General features: G+C 37.4%; 2 protein-coding genes across 3 annotated transcripts in view; both read right to left on the bottom strand.

Moving 5' to 3' along the window:
* Positions 1–1,393, bottom strand: part of LOC139696607 (uncharacterized) — a 32,626-nt gene extending 31,233 nt beyond the window's left edge. The window contains exon 1 of one of the 2 annotated variants that reach the window (XM_071595413.1): positions 1,337–1,393. The gene's annotated coding sequence lies outside the window, so the exon portion shown is untranslated. The other variant, XM_071595414.1, reaches the window with a different exon arrangement.
* Positions 1,394–3,564: 2,171 nt separating this feature from the next.
* The window catches only part of LOC139696425 (semaphorin 5c-like), a 343,494-nt gene continuing 328,809 nt past the window's right edge, over positions 3,565–18,249 (bottom strand). The window contains exons 13-19 of the mRNA XM_071595187.1: positions 16,823–17,131; positions 15,361–15,498; positions 14,486–14,725; positions 13,497–13,682; positions 11,192–11,350; positions 8,627–8,944; positions 3,565–7,291 (exon numbers count right to left, since the gene is read on the bottom strand). Coding sequence (XP_071451288.1) covers positions 7,104–7,291; positions 8,627–8,944; positions 11,192–11,350; positions 13,497–13,682; positions 14,486–14,725; positions 15,361–15,498; positions 16,823–17,131 — 1,538 coding nt within the window. The 3' untranslated portion in view covers positions 3,565–7,103. The remainder of the gene's footprint in view (positions 7,292–8,626; positions 8,945–11,191; positions 11,351–13,496; positions 13,683–14,485; positions 14,726–15,360; positions 15,499–16,822; positions 17,132–18,249) is intronic.

Genomic DNA, 18,249 nt, shown 5'->3' with positions numbered 1-18,249 from the left:
CCTATAAAGTAGTGCGACATTTTTTTCCCGGATAGACGGACTGATGCGCGGCGGTTTCTCTGGCTGGGTTCGAGAGGGGGAATTACAGAAAAGGCTGGATGTCGGTTGCAGTTGGATCCCAGTCTTTGCGGAGCGCGGATGGATCGTTAGCGAAACCTCTATAATGTGACCTCGTTTCATTCCGTCATGAACCTGTCATTGGAACAGCGCTCCTCCATCAAATGTTGCGTGTAACTGGGCTAAACTGCAAAAGAGACTCATGATATGCTCAAGGCTGCTTACGGTGATAACGCCATGGGTAGATCGGGTGTTTTTGAGCACAAGTTGTTTTGGGAGGGTAGAGAAGATGTTGAAGACACCAAACGTTCAGGACGCCCTTCGACCTTAAAAAGTGACGAAAATCTAGCAAGAGTGAAGGCTTTGTTGGACAGGGATCGCAGATTAAGTGTCCGCATGATCCGCATTATTTCCATAATTCTAATCTAAAAGGTAGGCTAATTTGTATTATTAACCTACTTGATTTTTTCACCAGACTAGTAGGAGATGTTCGATAAAAGACTATCAGGATTATATACGATCAATTGAATAAAGCAAACCCAACGCGGATACGGAACACTAAGAAAAAATAATTTCATGACTTCAGCTAAAACGATCACTTTTTAGGAAAACTGAGCCGATTCTATTAAGTACTAGGATGCGCTCTTCACTGCAGGTAGAGAATGAGGTAAATCATATTTATCAATAAATATATCAATTCAATTTTCTGTGTGACACGCCTCATACCCACATTACTTCATGCCAATAAATTCGCAATTCCAAAAACTACAATATGCGAGAATTTCACAGGACAAAAACTATTCGCTATTGATGGATTTCCAATCCACACCTCCTCGTGTCCAAGTGATTTTGCAAAACAAGTCTCCGATGCATTCAAATTTAAGCAGTTTTGAAGGAACAGGATGTTTTTACGATACTATGTACTCAATGGCATACAATAATCGTAGTCGTTTAAAATGTGCCACATTCGAGGTTAAAGAAAAGGTTAAAACAAATAAGGTTATCCTTACATTAAAAATTGTTTAAACTATCATGTCTCAGCAGAAAATCTCTTAGAACATTTTCATGGCCTATAACTAAAACAACTTTACATTTATAATATGTTCCGCTGTCCATGATTCTACTTCTTATGCTCGGAATACTGGTAAAATTCGACATCATTTGTGCAATCACCATTGGTAAATTTCTATTTAATCTGCAAAGGAGTTCGCATCTATAACAAATAAATGTAAGAAAACTAAAATGACATACCTATGAATGAGTGTCTTTGTTAACTCACCGTAAGAACACCCATAACCTCCGGGAGTGTAATTCTTCAGTCCAATAAATCGATTTGATGTACTCATTACATTATGGATTTGTTCGATTTGAAGCGATTGTATCGATATTGAATTCCGTCAACAAAAATTGGCTTTTCGAAATTTGTAATAGAACTGGCAACCCGGAAGTGTGAATATGTATGTATATTCATTTTGCAATCGTTGAGAATTAATAATTTCAATTTAAGTTATCAAACTCATAAAAAAATCGAATCAATGTTTTATTTCAACCGCGCAAGTTTGCATTTTCTGACAAATGTGCGAAGGAAGCAGGGGAGGCAAGCCCTCTGTGATAGTCTTTACTCGAAATATTTGCACAGCTGAATTGACAGCTGCACAAAAGTGGTCTCACAAGATGACCACAGATGTCAAAATGTTTGACAATTGTGAGGATAGGAAAGTAGGCATATATAGCTAGTAGAGATGGAGAGAAGTAATAAAGGTAAATTAGGGGTGAATTAGGTGAGCTTGAGAGAAATAGGGGATATTGGAGTGATAGTTATAGTAAGATAGATGTCATAGAAAGAAGAGAATATAAAGTTCCACCTAAATGCATTTGCTTTGTGTATTTTGAGGAGACTTTCAGCAGAATCAATTGGTTGGAATTAATGAATGTATTGTAGAAAATAGGAAGAGGTTAACTGAATGAAGGGATAGACAACATACAAGATCTGGAACCTTTTCATGACTCAGTCTATGCAGGTACGAGTAGCAGATGGAGAGTTGGGATATGAAGTCTGAGGCAGAGGGTTAGGGCTGTCCATTGTCATCTGTCCTTTCCAGATGCACGCAAAGGAAATGGCAAGAGGGGCTTGGGAAGAACAGGAGAGAGGAAAGAACTTAAGGCATAGATCATGAAAATATCAAACATGGAGCAATGGAGGTTACTGTGATATTGTTTAGTCTTTTGGGATGTGATGGTGAAGGAGGATGGAAAAAGTGTAATGGAAAGAAAAGCAAAGAACTTCCAGGCATGATAGTGGAGAAGGAAAGGTTGGGAAAAATTAAAAGAAGAGAGGAAAAATTGATGGAGAGCATACTGACTGGTATGGGAATGTTGAAGATTGTGATAGAGAGGAGAATGTTGGGTAAATGAGGTAGAGGCAATCAAAGGATGAGGATTTTAGATTGAACAAAGAGAGACAGGGTGTGTGTGGAGTTTTAGATTGATTTATATTTGATGTCAGGCTATGGAGTACATATTTATGTAGTGTTAGGCAATGCTTACTTTGATCTGTTGACTACCCTGAATAACAATGAGCATCTTGTGCCTGGTTGCAATCAGTATGCCTCTTTTGAGAATGGAGAATTTACCTGACCCCTGGGGGATCAAGATATTGTGGTGGCCATCGTACTGGCTTCCCATCCAGAGGGCCTGGGTTCAAAACCTGGCAGTGTTGAATATTTTTCAGTGGTATCTCCATCCCTACTTGAGGTGCTCTGTGGAGGGCACTTTGAATGAGTACGCCATCCGTCGGATGGGATGTTAAACTGCAGACCCCTCGGTCCTTTCGTAAAGAGTAGGCTAGTAGATTAGTCCTTTCCTGTCCATCCCTAATGGAGCAAATGACCTCAGCTGTCAGTCGCCTCCCTTAAATACTAACACTACCAAACCCCTGTAAATCAGAAAACTACTGTTTACCTGAAAAATACAATCAAATTAAAATTCCAATCCTTATATTTTTATGAATCCATCTGCCTTCTCAGTTAGCTCTGTCCTTCCCAACAAATAAATTGTCATGAATATGACCAAAATCAGGTGATGATGAAAATTATTTATGCCTTCTCTTTTATTCATTAAAAAATCTCACACTACGGAGTGGTATAGAATCTCCTTTTACGTTTATAGAGGCAATTGAGTCTCTTTTATCTAGGCTTTCCAGATCCAGGGCTTCACAATTTTCTATTTGGTGTTTAACTAAGTGCTTTGAGTATCTAGGGAAGGTATAGCAATCAAAATTCTTGAGTAGACAACTTAGAATATCCAACTGATTTGTACTATGAGCTCACTGCTTACTGAGCTCCATCAACATGCTTTCAAATGTCATCATATTACCATTAAATCGCATTACTTATCAAATTGCCTAATTATAAAAATGTAGGCATTCCAAAATAATGGCATGTATATACAGGTTTGATAAATGAATTGAGATTACTTAGAATATTGAACTATTTATTATTTCCATGAGATACATTTCCTGGTTAATCATGATTTTGCTGACAATGTAGTGAAATTTAAATATACAAGGCATGTATAAACTGTACTCAATATGAGACATCATATTACAGAAATATTTACAGTAATATGTAAATTTATGTACACGAAGAGTTCCAATGCAATTTTGGAAATCTAATTGAATACACAGGAAGCATAATTAAAAATAACAACTTTAAAATATATTCATTCTTATTGGCAATCCCAAATATATCAAATACAATACCAAACTGTCATTAAATGTAATTACTTTATAATTTCATCTCCTCACAATTATGTTTAGGAGTTCGCTCAATGACAAGGAGGAAATGTAACACATGAATTTCACAGCTTCCTTGGTCATCAGATGGCCTCACTTTTCACATCAGAAGACACTTTTTCACTCAGAACCTTTTTAGGGCCAATTTAATTTTTTCCTTGAAGTCATAATACGAGTGTTGCCAGTAAAATTTTCTTTGTGAATTCGAAATAAAAAATCAAATGACCGGAAAGACACCAAAATGCATTGAGAGGCATTTCCTAATTGTGGAAATGGAATGTACCCTTGGTCTTTTGATTGGGAGATATGTTGCATCTCATTGAGTTTATTTTATTATAACATATCTTAAATTCACACTTCCACTGTACATAAAACTTGTTCCAATGTTTTATTCATTTTTTGAACCATAGAGAGCAGGGAGAATTAATTACTGCCACCCATCCAAGATAAGCTAGGCTAAGATTCTCTAGGATGAGGGTCTAATTAGATTGTTAAAGTTGTCTCATGGAAGTCATTTACATTTAATCACTACAGCTAAGGTCAGTTGGTACATACATTTCATTTAACATATCAGTCTTCTTTTTAGTGGTAATTTAGAAAATCACTATGTACATTTAAAGAAGTATACTATGATTTGTAAGTTCAATATTTTGATTAATTTTTTGCTCATATTCAATGATTCCTTTTAAGAAATATGCATTGCTGCCCTTGATTTATATTCTGAATAATGTTGAACAGACCTAAAAATTATTTTGTTCACGCATAATTTAAAGATTTAAACACCAACAAAGATTGGCAAAAAGCTTTGAAAGAATGAAAATCTTACTGGTCTTATATCATGGTAGTCAAAAATATATCACCATAAATCACAACATTTTACATAATGGCATGATTAAAAAATTCTGATTATACAAAAGTTACAATAATGTACGTATTTAGCTTGCATTCCTTCCATTCATATCTAGGGAGTGAAAAAATATCCACCTAATAATTATATATTTACATCTGTAAGAAAAGTATTGAAGCAGCAATACAGTATTTCTGAGATAATGTATTTATATTGAAAACAAATGTAATAGAGAGGTAATTTAATGGCTTACCGGGAAAGCCATTATTTCAATTTGATTAGCCATTGAGTCCTCAAGTCATCTACAACAAAGCGGCACAACCATCTTTACATATAACATGCAGAAATCGCCAAACTGTGGCCATTTTACATTACTTGCCATCAGTTACAATCACTCCAATAGGTAGAGAAGTAAAGGGATGCAAGCTTAAGTTTTTTTGTTGAGTTTTACTGAATTAAATTGAATTTTCACATAATTCATAAAATAAGACAAAAGTTTCTCCTAGAATTGAAGACTTCCATTCTTACAACCTAGATAATTTGCTTAAAGCTTGCCGGCTTTAGAATAAACTATGTGATGAATGCAAAAAAAATTCAACACTGCTTAATCGAAACCTGGGTGATAATTCATTGCATTCATAAGTTAGAAAAATTTAAAGGTTATGTAATAGAGTAATAGTTACACTGCAGTCTTTGGATCTGAAATCGTGGCAGTTCAAAGTCAAATGCCATAGCTCATAAAATTGTTTTAAAATAGTTCTTTAGAGGACAAACCATTAATTAATTTTTGTGATTCTTCAAAAATTTTGCATAATACCAAATACTTTACATTCTTTGAGGGGAAAAATTTCCCTCAAAACATATAATCTTAGTACTCATTAAGCATAATGGAATTAATCTTTTCTTAACCAGAGTAAGTTGACAAAAAGTTTTTCTATGATTTCATAACACACACTTTGTTGGGCAGTAAAATTGCATTAAATACAGTGTTTCCTGTAAATTAGACATTTGTAAGACATGCAATGAAAACTAAATGGTGATTTAATATCATCATATTCTCCTTTCAAATTTTTATTCCTCATCTCTGTCAAAACCTGTGTATTAAGTAATGGAATTAGAACCTTTGAAAGTTGACATTGCAGTCAAGTTTCATTTAACATTTGATGTTTTTATAACAGCAGAAACATACAGTAGGATATTTCAAAAGTTCACAATAAAATATTACCAACAAAGGTTATGTAATTTCAGAAAATTATATCCGCAATCAAATTTATCATACCTATTAATAAAAAAATCATTTCATAAAATCTCAAAAAAAAGCTTCATTGCTTAATAAACCAGTCACTGATGCTTCTGGTGAAAATACTTCTTTAATTTTCAGGGTGGAAAAATAATAAATGCTGAAATGTATTGGTCCCAATTTGCCTCCACTCCAGTTCATGTGACAAGAGTTGGATATCAGTTCGCATAAAATACATCAACTCAGATATCAGATCCACAGAGGTCTTGTCCATAAACTATAATAATCTTCAAAAATATAACAAACTTCACACTAATAGAAGAACCAACATTTGGGAGTAGAAAGCACCACGTCTCAAAAAAAACACGACTAGATTCCTAGGAAAGGCACATGATGCACTCCAATGAACTTAACTGCTCCAACATTTTGAATGGGGCACTTCTGTGAGTTGATCACTTCATTAGGAAACAAATGCCTGTTTTCTTAGGTACACAAAAGAAATGTCACCAAACTTTTGGCTTCCCGCCTTAAGTGTTTGGACGGAATGAAAATGTCATTTGCGGAGAGCATAACCACTGGCATGATATCTTTGAAGAGTGGATAGACATACACTCCCACACAAGAGTTGCTTGCTGTCTCTTTTATGCCTACATGGAATGACTCTCAAGCAGGAAAATTCCAGAGGAATCAGAGAAAACAGGAGTGTAATGAGTTTCACCCATTCATAAACACAATCAAAATTCTCACGAATCCAGAGCTGCACTCATGGTATCACATGGTGAATGGAATTCATATCCACCCTCATGTGTTACCCTGTAATGGATCCCTTGTCAGAATGAAATGTTCATTGGATGGGCAATGGCAATACTTCCCCATGGGTTTCATCCCAGCTTCAGGGGTGCGTTCAGAGTTTCAAGAATGAATTGGCCTTGGAGATTCAGCCTCCTGCCCACCAAGTTCACCCTTTGAAAGGAGTGACCTGATTGAAAGGGGCATCAGGCAATGCAATTTCACCTACCCTCCGAGATAGACCCAGAGCACTCATTGACCTGAGGCTACGTGGACATGTGTCACTGGGGGGGTGGGAGCATGGAAGTGGCGACTTCCTCGTGGGAAGGAAGCTGGGGGAATGAGAGTGGAACAGAGCAATTTTTCTTGCTACATGATCAGAAGAAGTGGTCCTCACGCAGGTCTGCTCTGATGTGCGTCCCATTAGACAGTCCATTGCGCTTGATTGTGGCTGTTTCATAGTCGGGAGTTGGAGGAGCCTTCTGTGGTGATGGGGGCTGGGATGATGAACTACCACGATTCTTCCCAGAGCCCAGAGAAAGGCCACTTAGTTTCTTCCGTTTTCCTAAAGTAATAGAAAAAAAATGTCTCAAACTCAAGATTATGAAAGTTTTCCATTCATGCTTAACCCACTTATTACATATGAATTCATTCAACCCAAACATAAGCCATCCTAAAAACTCTCATTATTAGAAAACAAAATTAGTTTGTAGCATTTCCATATTTAGCTCACTGTTTTGCGATCATTAATGGATTTTAATGTACACCCCTGACTTACTCCTCTTCCTAACACTGCCCATCTGGACTCTCCATCTGCCACTTGCACCTGAGCTGTCTGAGCTCAGTACAGATTGCGGATAATTCTCTTAGCCCTCCAATCTATGCCTATTTTCTGCAACACATTTTTCCCAATTCACTCTATCAAACTCCTTTTTGAAATCTACAAAACCAGCATATACAACCTGATTATAATCTATGTTCCTCTCCATTAGCGACCTCATTACTGAAATGGCATTATGTTTGCCTGTCCTCTTCCTAAACCCCAACACATCATCCCCTTAGTACCCATTTGCCCTTCTCATTATCCTACGGTTGATGATCCTGAGAACCACTTTAGCTACGCCCAAAATCAGGCTTATCATTCTGCAATCCTCACAGATTGCTGCCTTTCCCTTTTCTGGAACACAAACTAACACTAATTAAATGAAATCTTCTGGCCAAATTCCCCCCTCCTGAATGCTACAAATTAGTCCATATAAACTCTTCCCCCCCACATTTTTCTAAACCTTTAGGTAGTTCCACAGGAATGTTTTCTACCCCCACCGCCTTATTTGATTTAAATTACCTTATTGCCCTTTCTATCTTGCCATCAAGTAAGCCTGGACTTAATATATCTATGTCATATTCTCTCTCTGTCAAATCTTGCTGGTCCAATTTCTTTACCATACCTCTGTATATTCTCCAACCTCTCTTGGGTCTTTTTTGTTCAACTAATATTTTTCCTGACTTATCTTTGATTGTTTGTAACTATTTCAGTTCTTACTTCCTGACAGTAATTTGAATTAATTTTACCATGGTAGATTCCTATTTTATTCATACTATGGAAGTCCTTTGTGGCCATAAAGATGGTTATTATAGTCTACACATATGAAAGCCAAGAACACGAGTAACACAGTTGATCACAGCCAAAAAGACAAAAATTAAAATCATTTGAAAGGTGCTGCAAATATAAATTAGCATGACCTGGTGGCAATAAATATCAATAACGATGATGAAGATTTTGTCTCTCGTCTATAATCATTCATTACAGGTAATAAACTAGAAGTATACTAAGAATTAATGACCCTGTATTCATTTTAAATGTGATCAATGAAGAACTAACTGCCACAGTCCAACTCACCTGTTCCATCCATCATAGGCACACTGACGTATGCATTCTGCTTAGAACCAGTGTAATGAGTTCCAGATGGGTGGCGCCCTCGAGAGTACTGGCTACATGAATCCATGCCAGTTTCAGGGCCTCTCCTTAGGCCAAACCATCGACCCCTCTTGCCTTTGCTCCTGGAGAGCAGAAGCAGCATCACGCCCATGGTGATCACAACACCCAGGATGAAACCACCCACGCACCATCCAATGACTGCACCAGCAGTTGAGCCTCCCCCCTCAGACTCCTCTTCTCCATTACCAATGCCACTCTGCACCCCCATCACTGTGATTTCTGAAACCATTGACATAAATTAAGCCATGCACACAATCACTAAAGGAGCAACTTGAACACTAGGCACTACTGCACCTGTGCCTTATTCACCATCAATCTGGTTCACTTGGTTCACAATGAAAAATATCATTACATAATATGCAGAGTTTTGAGTTTTCATGCAGGCTACTCATACTTCCTCTACATTTATGCAACTGTCTCTGACATCAGAGACCAATAATAATAATTAGACCATGGTAATACTTTAAAATCTCAAATGATACACAAATTGTAAAGACTTGTGGCCTGAATACTTAATCATAAAAATCAATAAACATTTAAGTAAGTTTCCTTGTGTTTACCTAATGATTGAATGAATGAAACCTTGATTTATGGTATTACCACTCAGTTACAGTACAATTTAATATAAGGGTGGTTAGAAAGGTTCTTGGAATCACCACCAGATATCAGCACTAGCACAACAAGTTTCCCACGTAGTATTAGGTAATCCTTTATGAGAAAACAGGTTACACGTCAGGGCTCAGGGAAGAGATCTGTGGTGCAGACACATCTCTGTTATTGTTCCTGTGTAGTGATTTGTGAGGATGGTAAAATTGGGATCTGAGCTGTGATTAAATACTTCGTAAAGAAAGGTATGAAAGCAAAGGATATTCATAACGATTTTCAGAACATCAGGTAACTCTGCTCCATATTCAACTGTTGTGTGGACAAGTGGATATTCAAGTGGACGAATGAATTTAAGTTAGTTCGGGACAGCTTAGATGATGATCCACTTAGTGGTCCACCAAAATGTGCCACTAGCCCAGAAATTATTGCATAAGTGCATAAAATGGTCATGGAGGACCACCAACTTAAAGTGTGAGAAATCGCTGAGAAGCTGTAGGGATGTCATCTGAATGAGCATATCACATTTTAAGAAGGGAATTGGTTATGAGAAAATTATCAGCTAGATGAGTGCCATGATTCTAGATGCAGGATCACAAACATCACAATTGATATTTCTAAACAATGTTTGACCAATTTTAAGAGCAACCAACAAGATTTTCTGCCAAGTGACCACAGATGATACTTGGGTCCACTACTATATCCCAGAGACAAAACAGCAGTCAAACCAGTGGAAACATTGAGTAGCTTCGGGCGTGATGTCATGGAAGTCGAACATCTGCTACGATAAGTTTTTCATCAGTGGAAAAATGTTGATTTACTACCACCAAAGAAAGCAAAGGCAACACGGTTGGCAGGAAAGGTGATGTCTTCATTTTTCTGGGATGCGAAAGGGATTCTACAGATAGTTTATCTTCCCAGGGGTCAAACAATTACTGGACAATACTATGCTAACCTCCTGGACCAACTAAAGCAAAGGATACATGAAAAAATGCCTGGTTTGGCAAGGGAGAAAGCCATCTTTCATCAAGACAATGCACGTCCACACACAAGTTCCATTGCCATGGCAAAAATATGAGAACTAAGGTGTGAATTGTAGCCACACCTACCTAATTACCCTGATATGGCTCCATCAGATGTCCATCTCTTACCCATGCTCAAAATTTTTCTTGTTGGACAGGGATTCCCTTCAAACAAAGAACTAACAGCTGAAGTAGCTGGGTATTTTGCTGGCCTAATTTTCAAGAGGGGATCAAGATTTTGGAACATCACTGGACCAAGTGCATTAGTGCACAGGGAGAACACATTGAAAAATAAAAATTTTTTACAAAGGTAAGCCGTTTATTTCTATTCCAACCCAAAAAATTTCAAACTACCCTCATCATATAAAGGGTCTTTATTCATAAGGCAAAGGAAGTGAAAGAAAGGGAAGAAAATATTTGTGAGTTAGCTGGTAATTGGAGGGAATTGGCAGAGTTAGCATTTATAGAGCTCTTTAAAATGTAAATGCTTTGATTTGACTGTACCATAACAGACAAAATCCTAATTTACATGGTTTTAAACTAACTGGCCCAACCTTTTCTTAACTTTTCCTTCTCTCTTCTTATGAATTCTTATAGTTAGCATTACAAGTTATTGAAAGTTAGGTTAAAAAAAGATGATTTTTATCACTAAACAAATTGCAGTTCATGTGAGGATTTTGTAGTGAGCAGAAACATATTAAAAATTAAATTACAAAAGGTGGAAAAAATGTGAGGATTTATATATGTATATGGAAGAATTAAAATCCACATCCTGATATAGGAAAACACTTATGATTATCATTTGCCAAGCACTTTTTTTCTCCAGAATAGACCCACTTACCATTGCTGTTTGGGAAGATGCACATCCGTGCCTGCATCTGAGGGCCTCTGCAGACTTCCCCACCAACACCAGGAGCCAAGAGGCACCTCCTGCGCCTATGCTGCTCCCCTCCATCATCACATTCTGACCAGATTGACCAGTCACCCCAACCACGCAGAGCTGCATTGAGAAGAATAAAAAGTGAGTTTATGCCATCAGTGATTCAGGGCTATAAATAATGTACAGATAGCAAGTTGTATCCCAGATTCACATAAGAACTGATGCTTACATAGAACTATTGCCAAACTGTCATATGTTACCATAATTAATGGCCATGTCCTGATGGGCAACTTACTATCATCATTTAGATCTAACACTCTGAATCTTGAATTTGATTTTCAATTCACCATTCTGGTATCTTTTGTTTTTTTTTCTACATTAATATTCTAATAATTTTACTGTAGTTCCTTGATTACAGTATGTTATTGATTCTTATACAAGGGTCATCCGGAAAGTAGTACCCGTTCGTGCCGCATGAAGTGCTGACGACGCGAGTAGCCGCTGGACGAGGTCAGATAGCTTCAGTGGCTTGTCTGCCTTCTCTGAGCCAAGTTGCGTGACGCTAGCATTGCCTGTGTTGTTTCTGTGATTGTTTACAATGTTTAAAAAAATTGAGAACGCCGCCAGTTGTGAAGTGAGGGCAGTGATTAAATTCCTCAATGCAAGAAACGTTCGCCCATGTGATATTCATCGCCAATTAAAGGAGGTGTATGGAGACAATGTAATGGACGAGTCGTCTGTTCGGCGGTGGTGTCGCAACTTCAACATGGGGAGGGGGAACACACACGACGATGAGCGTTCGGGGAGACCGTCTGTCATTACAGACCAACTGGTGAGCTCAGTTGACGAATTCGTGAGGAACGATCGGCGCGTCACAATTGATGACATCTGTGAGCATTTTCCCAATGTTTCTCGAACAATTGTTCATGAAATTGTTAAACACCATCTGCATTATGCAAAAATTTGTGCAAGATGGGTCCCTCGCGTATCTCAATGAGCTGGCGGCGAAGGACTATGCAGCAGGAATACAGAAACTTGTCACACGTTATGACAAATGCCTTAATTTGCTTGGAGATTATGTTGAGAAGTAGTTTAAAGTATCCTCTTTCAAATAAAATTTTTTATGTTTGTTAATATTTACTTTTGTGTCTTTATTTCACGAACGGGTACTACTTTCCGGATGACCCTCGTATGTAAATATGAATTTTTCATTGGAAAATTGAAATTTATATTTTTATACTGCATAATTGTACATTGTACAAGTAACCATGTATCTTAATAGGGTACTTGCTAATCTGAAATTGAGCACTTGCCTATACTAGATAATTATTGTCCATGTCCTTGACACCAGTGAGAATACATCTCTATTTTTTTCTATGGTAGAATTCAAGAGCAAAAAAATTGATCTCTGGCGGTACGAATACGAAGCATGTAAATGTGCATGTAGAATAGAAATATTTTTGATGATGGTAAAAAAACATTATGATGGAAGGCATAGGACATGGATTTAATATCGTAAAAAGGTCATTAAATCACCTTATTTTACATATTTTTCTTTAAGTATTGAAGTTCTAACCTCGCGTTCCCACTCATAAATATGGCTGTAAGCCAAATGGTGTGTCTTATGTTTTTAATCTTTTCACTGACACAAATTTTTCTTTCTTTACAAAATCTTTTCATTAGCAGAAGTGGTATACTGTATAATTTTATTAAGTTATTATTTCTCAAGGTATTTATTCATGAAAAAACCATTACGCCCAAAAGAGGAAAATACTTCAAAAGAGGGATTCAATGTGTATCAGTTATTCCTTATCTGGACTACTACTGGTACTTAGCTGATGATAAATTCACTGGCAGTAGGCGACTCATTTTTCACACAGTTTATTTGAGAGACATCTTGTAAACCCATGACAACTTTGAAATAGCATCCACTATACCATATTACAGATTAATGCATCAAATTGTGTCACTGACAGTGACACACTATTTGTCAGTGCAAATACCCACTCCCCTCAAATGGGAAACTTCACGCTGTTGACACATTACGGCAAGTAGTGCAGGCCTTTCAGTTCAAGCAATAGCTCTTGCATAATGGGACATGGGCATAAGCAAATGTAAGAGGAGAAGGCCGTGCTAGAAATTTACCAAATGAAAAAAGAAAATTATTCAGAAGCATTGGAAAAACCTTGAATGGGCATCATTCTGCAATTCCTATGTAAATAAGAGCCTGAATGTTTGTAAATATTACTTTAAAAAGAGCACTCACATTCACAGGTTGGCATCTCGCATGGTTCATCCCCCGTCGAAGAGCCATCGCATCGCACTGGGATTGAGTGGGCATCAATGCCAGGTGGAAGTGGACGAGGATTGCATTGCCGGGTCCTGCGTCGCATCCCAAGGCCACAGGTAACGGAGCAAGCTGACCACTCTGACCAGCAACCCCAGTCACTCCCTGAAATATTTCCATGACTGAATTCAAACACATCCATGCCAGAAAAGCCATTCAGTTTTGAGAAGATATTTTTGATTTCATTTTTTATGTCTGCTTAGAGCAGTGATTTCCCAACTCTGGTTTCTAACTGGGTTTCAACCCAATACCACAATATGATAGTTTTTCATGGTATTCAATGCATACGCTAAAACTCCTTACATAATACAATACATAAGTCACAATAATTTAGAAAATTTAATTTAATTTTAGAACCATTATTCATTTCATCAATGATAATTATATCGCTTAGTTTGGAAGGAAAACTTTTTATCAATGATATCTACAGGTATAATTTTACGCATACCGAAATTTTACAAACTAAAAATTACTATTTCAATTGATTTCTGTAGTTATAATTGTATATTCACAGAAAATATATAGGTTACAAAACTGTGATTTTCAAATTCTTTCAAAGGTTAAAATCTTAAAGCTGTGGTGCGAACAAGACTTGATTCTTCAGTCATGTACAGTCAAGATTCTAAAAATTTTAGAATTAATTTTCATCTTTTTATTCTGAACCATACCAGGTGTTTCAATACATTGAATATTTCACAGGGGGTAAAACTTTCACAGGACCCCAATTATGAAAATTATTACCTTCATTACCTTATACATTGGGTAAGACATTTTGAAAACCCCTTTGGAACTTTTCGATCTCAGGCTTAAAAGAGTAAAAATTCCTTTGTCACCAACATGACTTGGATTATGGCAATGTACTGCTGAAGTTCTAATGGGTAAATGAGTCAAAAAATTTATATACTCACCAGGATCGTTATCTGAGCTGCACTTGGGCCTTGGGCAAGCACGTGTCATGCGAGATGGACCTGCGCATGAATCTTCATCTCCGCCATTTTCACAGATTCTTGTCCGGTGCTGCTGTGGGAGAATGCCACTTCCTCCATCTGGGCAGTCGATGGTGAGTGGACAGGGTGACCAAGGGGACCATTCGCCCCAGCCACCATCATCATTACCCCGAACACCATCCAACCCTTCTCCTAGGCGACCTGCTCAAAGTGACACAGAGACCACACCATTCAATAGCCATCATTAAAGGTCATAGAAACATGAAGCTTAATGAGAAGCACATAAGAGTTACCCAAAAATAAATACTTGAAAGAAGGAATATTTCTACAAAATACAATAAATGAATACATGATACTTCTATCAAACTCACACATTTCTATGTATATATTTTCTCTCTAAATGTTAATGAATTCAACTCATTAGTGGCAGATGACGTGTCCTTTTTACAGAGCAGAAATGCATTATAATTGGGCATGTCTCCATTCAAAGTATCAGTGATAAAGATATTTTTACAACTGTGAGCCTAATTAATTATTTATTATCATATTTTTACAAATAATAAAAAATTGACAGAAAACATCTACAGAAAATAAAAGATCATGAACTGATCCAAAACTGAGCAGCGATTTCTCTGCAGAAAATTAGGCCATGAAATAAACATATTTTTGTATTATAAATAGCACATAAATACTAGGAAAGGAGAAAATTATATTGAATTCAACAACTGATATTCTTGGTGAATTAAAGCGTTGTGTTCTTGTACTAAAAACATTTCTTTGAACTAATTGATTAAACTAGAGCTGGGATGGAGAAAACCAGCATAGCCTCAACTTACCTCGGGCACATGTGCCATCAGGTTGGCATATCCTTTCATCTTCACGAGCTGGCATCAGTCGGAGAAGAGATGAGTTTGGCACAGGTGCACGACAGGTAAACCGAAATCTTCTCTCAAGCCTTGCACCACCACCATGCTCTGTTTATTGGCAGCAATAGGGAAGAACGTATGTTACTAACAACTATAACAGCATCGAAAATTCATTTATTTTTGTTAAAATGGATGGTGTACTCAGAAACCTTTCAGAAGTAATCATATACTTGCATTGAATTGGAGTGGAATAAAAAGGGCTTAACATTTTGCAGAGGGATTTAATTCAGGCCTTACTTGATTTTAATGCTAGTTTAAGTTCATATGTTAAATTTAGGACAGCATATTATAAACAGTTATTCTCTCTATAAAGAACCAAAAGAAATTGGCTAAACAACTAGTCTCAATGAGGATGAACATTGTTTTTGAAATGCATTATTCATACTCATGATATTGCTATCTCTAGATTCCAAAATAGTTTCCCCAGAACCCTCAATGTACGAGGGTCATCCGGAAAGTAGTACCCGTTCGTGCCGCATGAAGTGCTGACGACGCGAGTAGCCGCTGGACGAGGTCAGATAGCTTCAGTGGCTTGTCTGCCTTCTCTGAGCCAAGTTGCGTGACGCTAGCATTGCCTGTGTTGTTTCTGTGATTGTTTACAATGTTTAAAAAAATTGAGAACGCCGCCAGTTGTGAAGTGAGGGCAGTGATTAAATTCCTCAATGCAAGAAACGTTCGCCCATGTGATATTCATCGCCAATTAAAGGAGGTGTATGGAGACAATGTAATGGACGAGTCGTCTGTTCGGCGGTGGTGTCGCAACTTCAACATGGGGAGGGGGAACACACACGACGATGAGCGTTCGGGGAGACCGTCTGTCATTACAGACCAACTGGTGAGCTCAGTTGACGAATTCGTGAGGAACGATCGGCGCGTCACAATTGATGACATCTGTGAGCATTTTCCCAATGTTTCTCGAACAATTGTTCATGAAATTGTTAAACACCATCTGCATTATGCAAAAATTTGTGCAAGATGGGTCCCTCGCGTATCTCAATGAGCTGGCGGCGAAGGACTATGCAGCAGGAATACAGAAACTTGTCACACGTTATGACAAATGCCTTAATTTGCTTGGAGATTATGTTGAGAAGTAGTTTAAAGTATCCTCTTTCAAATAAAATTTTTTATGTTTGTTAATATTTACTTTTGTGTCTTTATTTCACGAACGGGTACTACTTTCCGGATGACCCTCGTATATTAAATTATAATTACAATTTTCCATGATTTTTTAAGATAATTTTTCCTATAGTGATATTCAGAAGTAGTGTTCATATATACTAAAATCCAAAACTTTGAAAATGCAAATGGGTATATTTACATTCTATTTTAAATGACAAATAATAAGCGTAGGATTTATGGAGAGAAAACAAACCTAATGAAGGGTATGAATAGTTTCCAGCGCTGGATGACCCTGAAACAGCCAACCAGGGTGTCCACTGTGAAAGTCGTCGGGCCTCCTGGCAACGCACACCTACATTGCACATCTCATACTCCACGGGGCAACCACTGCAGTCTTGCCCACTATTGGAGGGTGGGGGGGAGTCGCAGCGCCTCCTGCGTAATCTGAATCCACCACCAGAAGGTGAACCAGGAGTACTTCCGCCCCAGCCACAAGGTGCACTGCATTCACCCCAGGCAGACCAAGGAGACCACTGACCATCTATAGGGGGCAGCGTTTTGGCTGTAGAGGGTGAAATAAAGTATGGGTTGAAACATATTCACCCTTCCTCTTTATATCTCCTAAACAGGCATGTATATCAGGTCATTTCACATCATTCTTTAACCCTTTCACTCTACAGAATCCTAATTCTCACATGTGACAAAAATGGAGGGTATCGTGTCTCTGCTATATTTATTATTCCTGAAATAACAAAATGATCTAAATCATAAAAAACATGGACAGAAATGGCAGATTTCAATGCCCAACTGTTAGTATTCCAATAACACCAATGGTATACATATGAAGACTGCTGCCACAATGATTTGAGCAGCAGAGCAAATAGCAAATCACTTAAGGTATGAAAAACTGCTTAGTGAAATAAGAATGGTTAATTATAAAAGGAATGATTGACAAGTGATAGCAAAACTCCTTTCAAAAGAGCAAAGCACTCATGACAAAGTTAGTCATGTAATATGTGACTTGGAGAACCTAATCATTTTTTACTCAACCCTAGTACAAATGCAATGTATTGCATATTCTACATTATGCCTGTTTTCTTTAAAAGCTTAAGGATAAACTTGACAAATATGATGCTTTTCTCAAAAATTGCTATAAAGTTTTAGGGGGTCAGTTTCTTTGACTTTGAGGGTACTTGGAAGGTATTCCTGAAGCTGCTCAAAGCAGTATTTCTATGATAATCTAAGAGTAAAGAGAGAAAGAGCCTAACATACCAAGTTGTTAAGGACAATTTTTAATTTATGTGACCACAATTATGCAAAATTGGGGCTCAGGACAGGTGCTGGTACTTGAAATATACTGTTCCTGAGTTTCTTTGAGAGACCAAAAGAGAAGTTTCCCAATGTCTGTATCCATCTAACGGTCTCCCATCAATCCTATGCATGAACTATGGGATTCAAAAGGGTTCTTCCCCTCAGGACACCAAAAAAACCTTAGGTTGGTCCTTCTTATGAATGCACCTCAAAATTTACTCAAACATTCATGTTTATGATAGTTGCGCCAAGTATTCTTTATTGTGAGTTGTGATTAATATTATGTATCATTCAAATTAACTTAAAAGGCATAAGTCTTACACAGGAATGATTGCATTAACTCCCAAAGTTGCTCATTAATAATTTTCT

Source organism: Hetaerina americana, unplaced genomic scaffold (genome assembly GCF_022747635.1).
Source record: "Hetaerina americana unplaced genomic scaffold, ioHetAmer1.1.p SCAF_7, whole genome shotgun sequence".
In the NCBI taxonomy this organism is placed as follows: domain Eukaryota; kingdom Metazoa; phylum Arthropoda; class Insecta; order Odonata; family Calopterygidae; genus Hetaerina; species Hetaerina americana.
The sequence above is the reverse complement of the archived record's forward strand: the minus strand, read 5'-3'. Positions and strand labels throughout refer to the sequence as shown.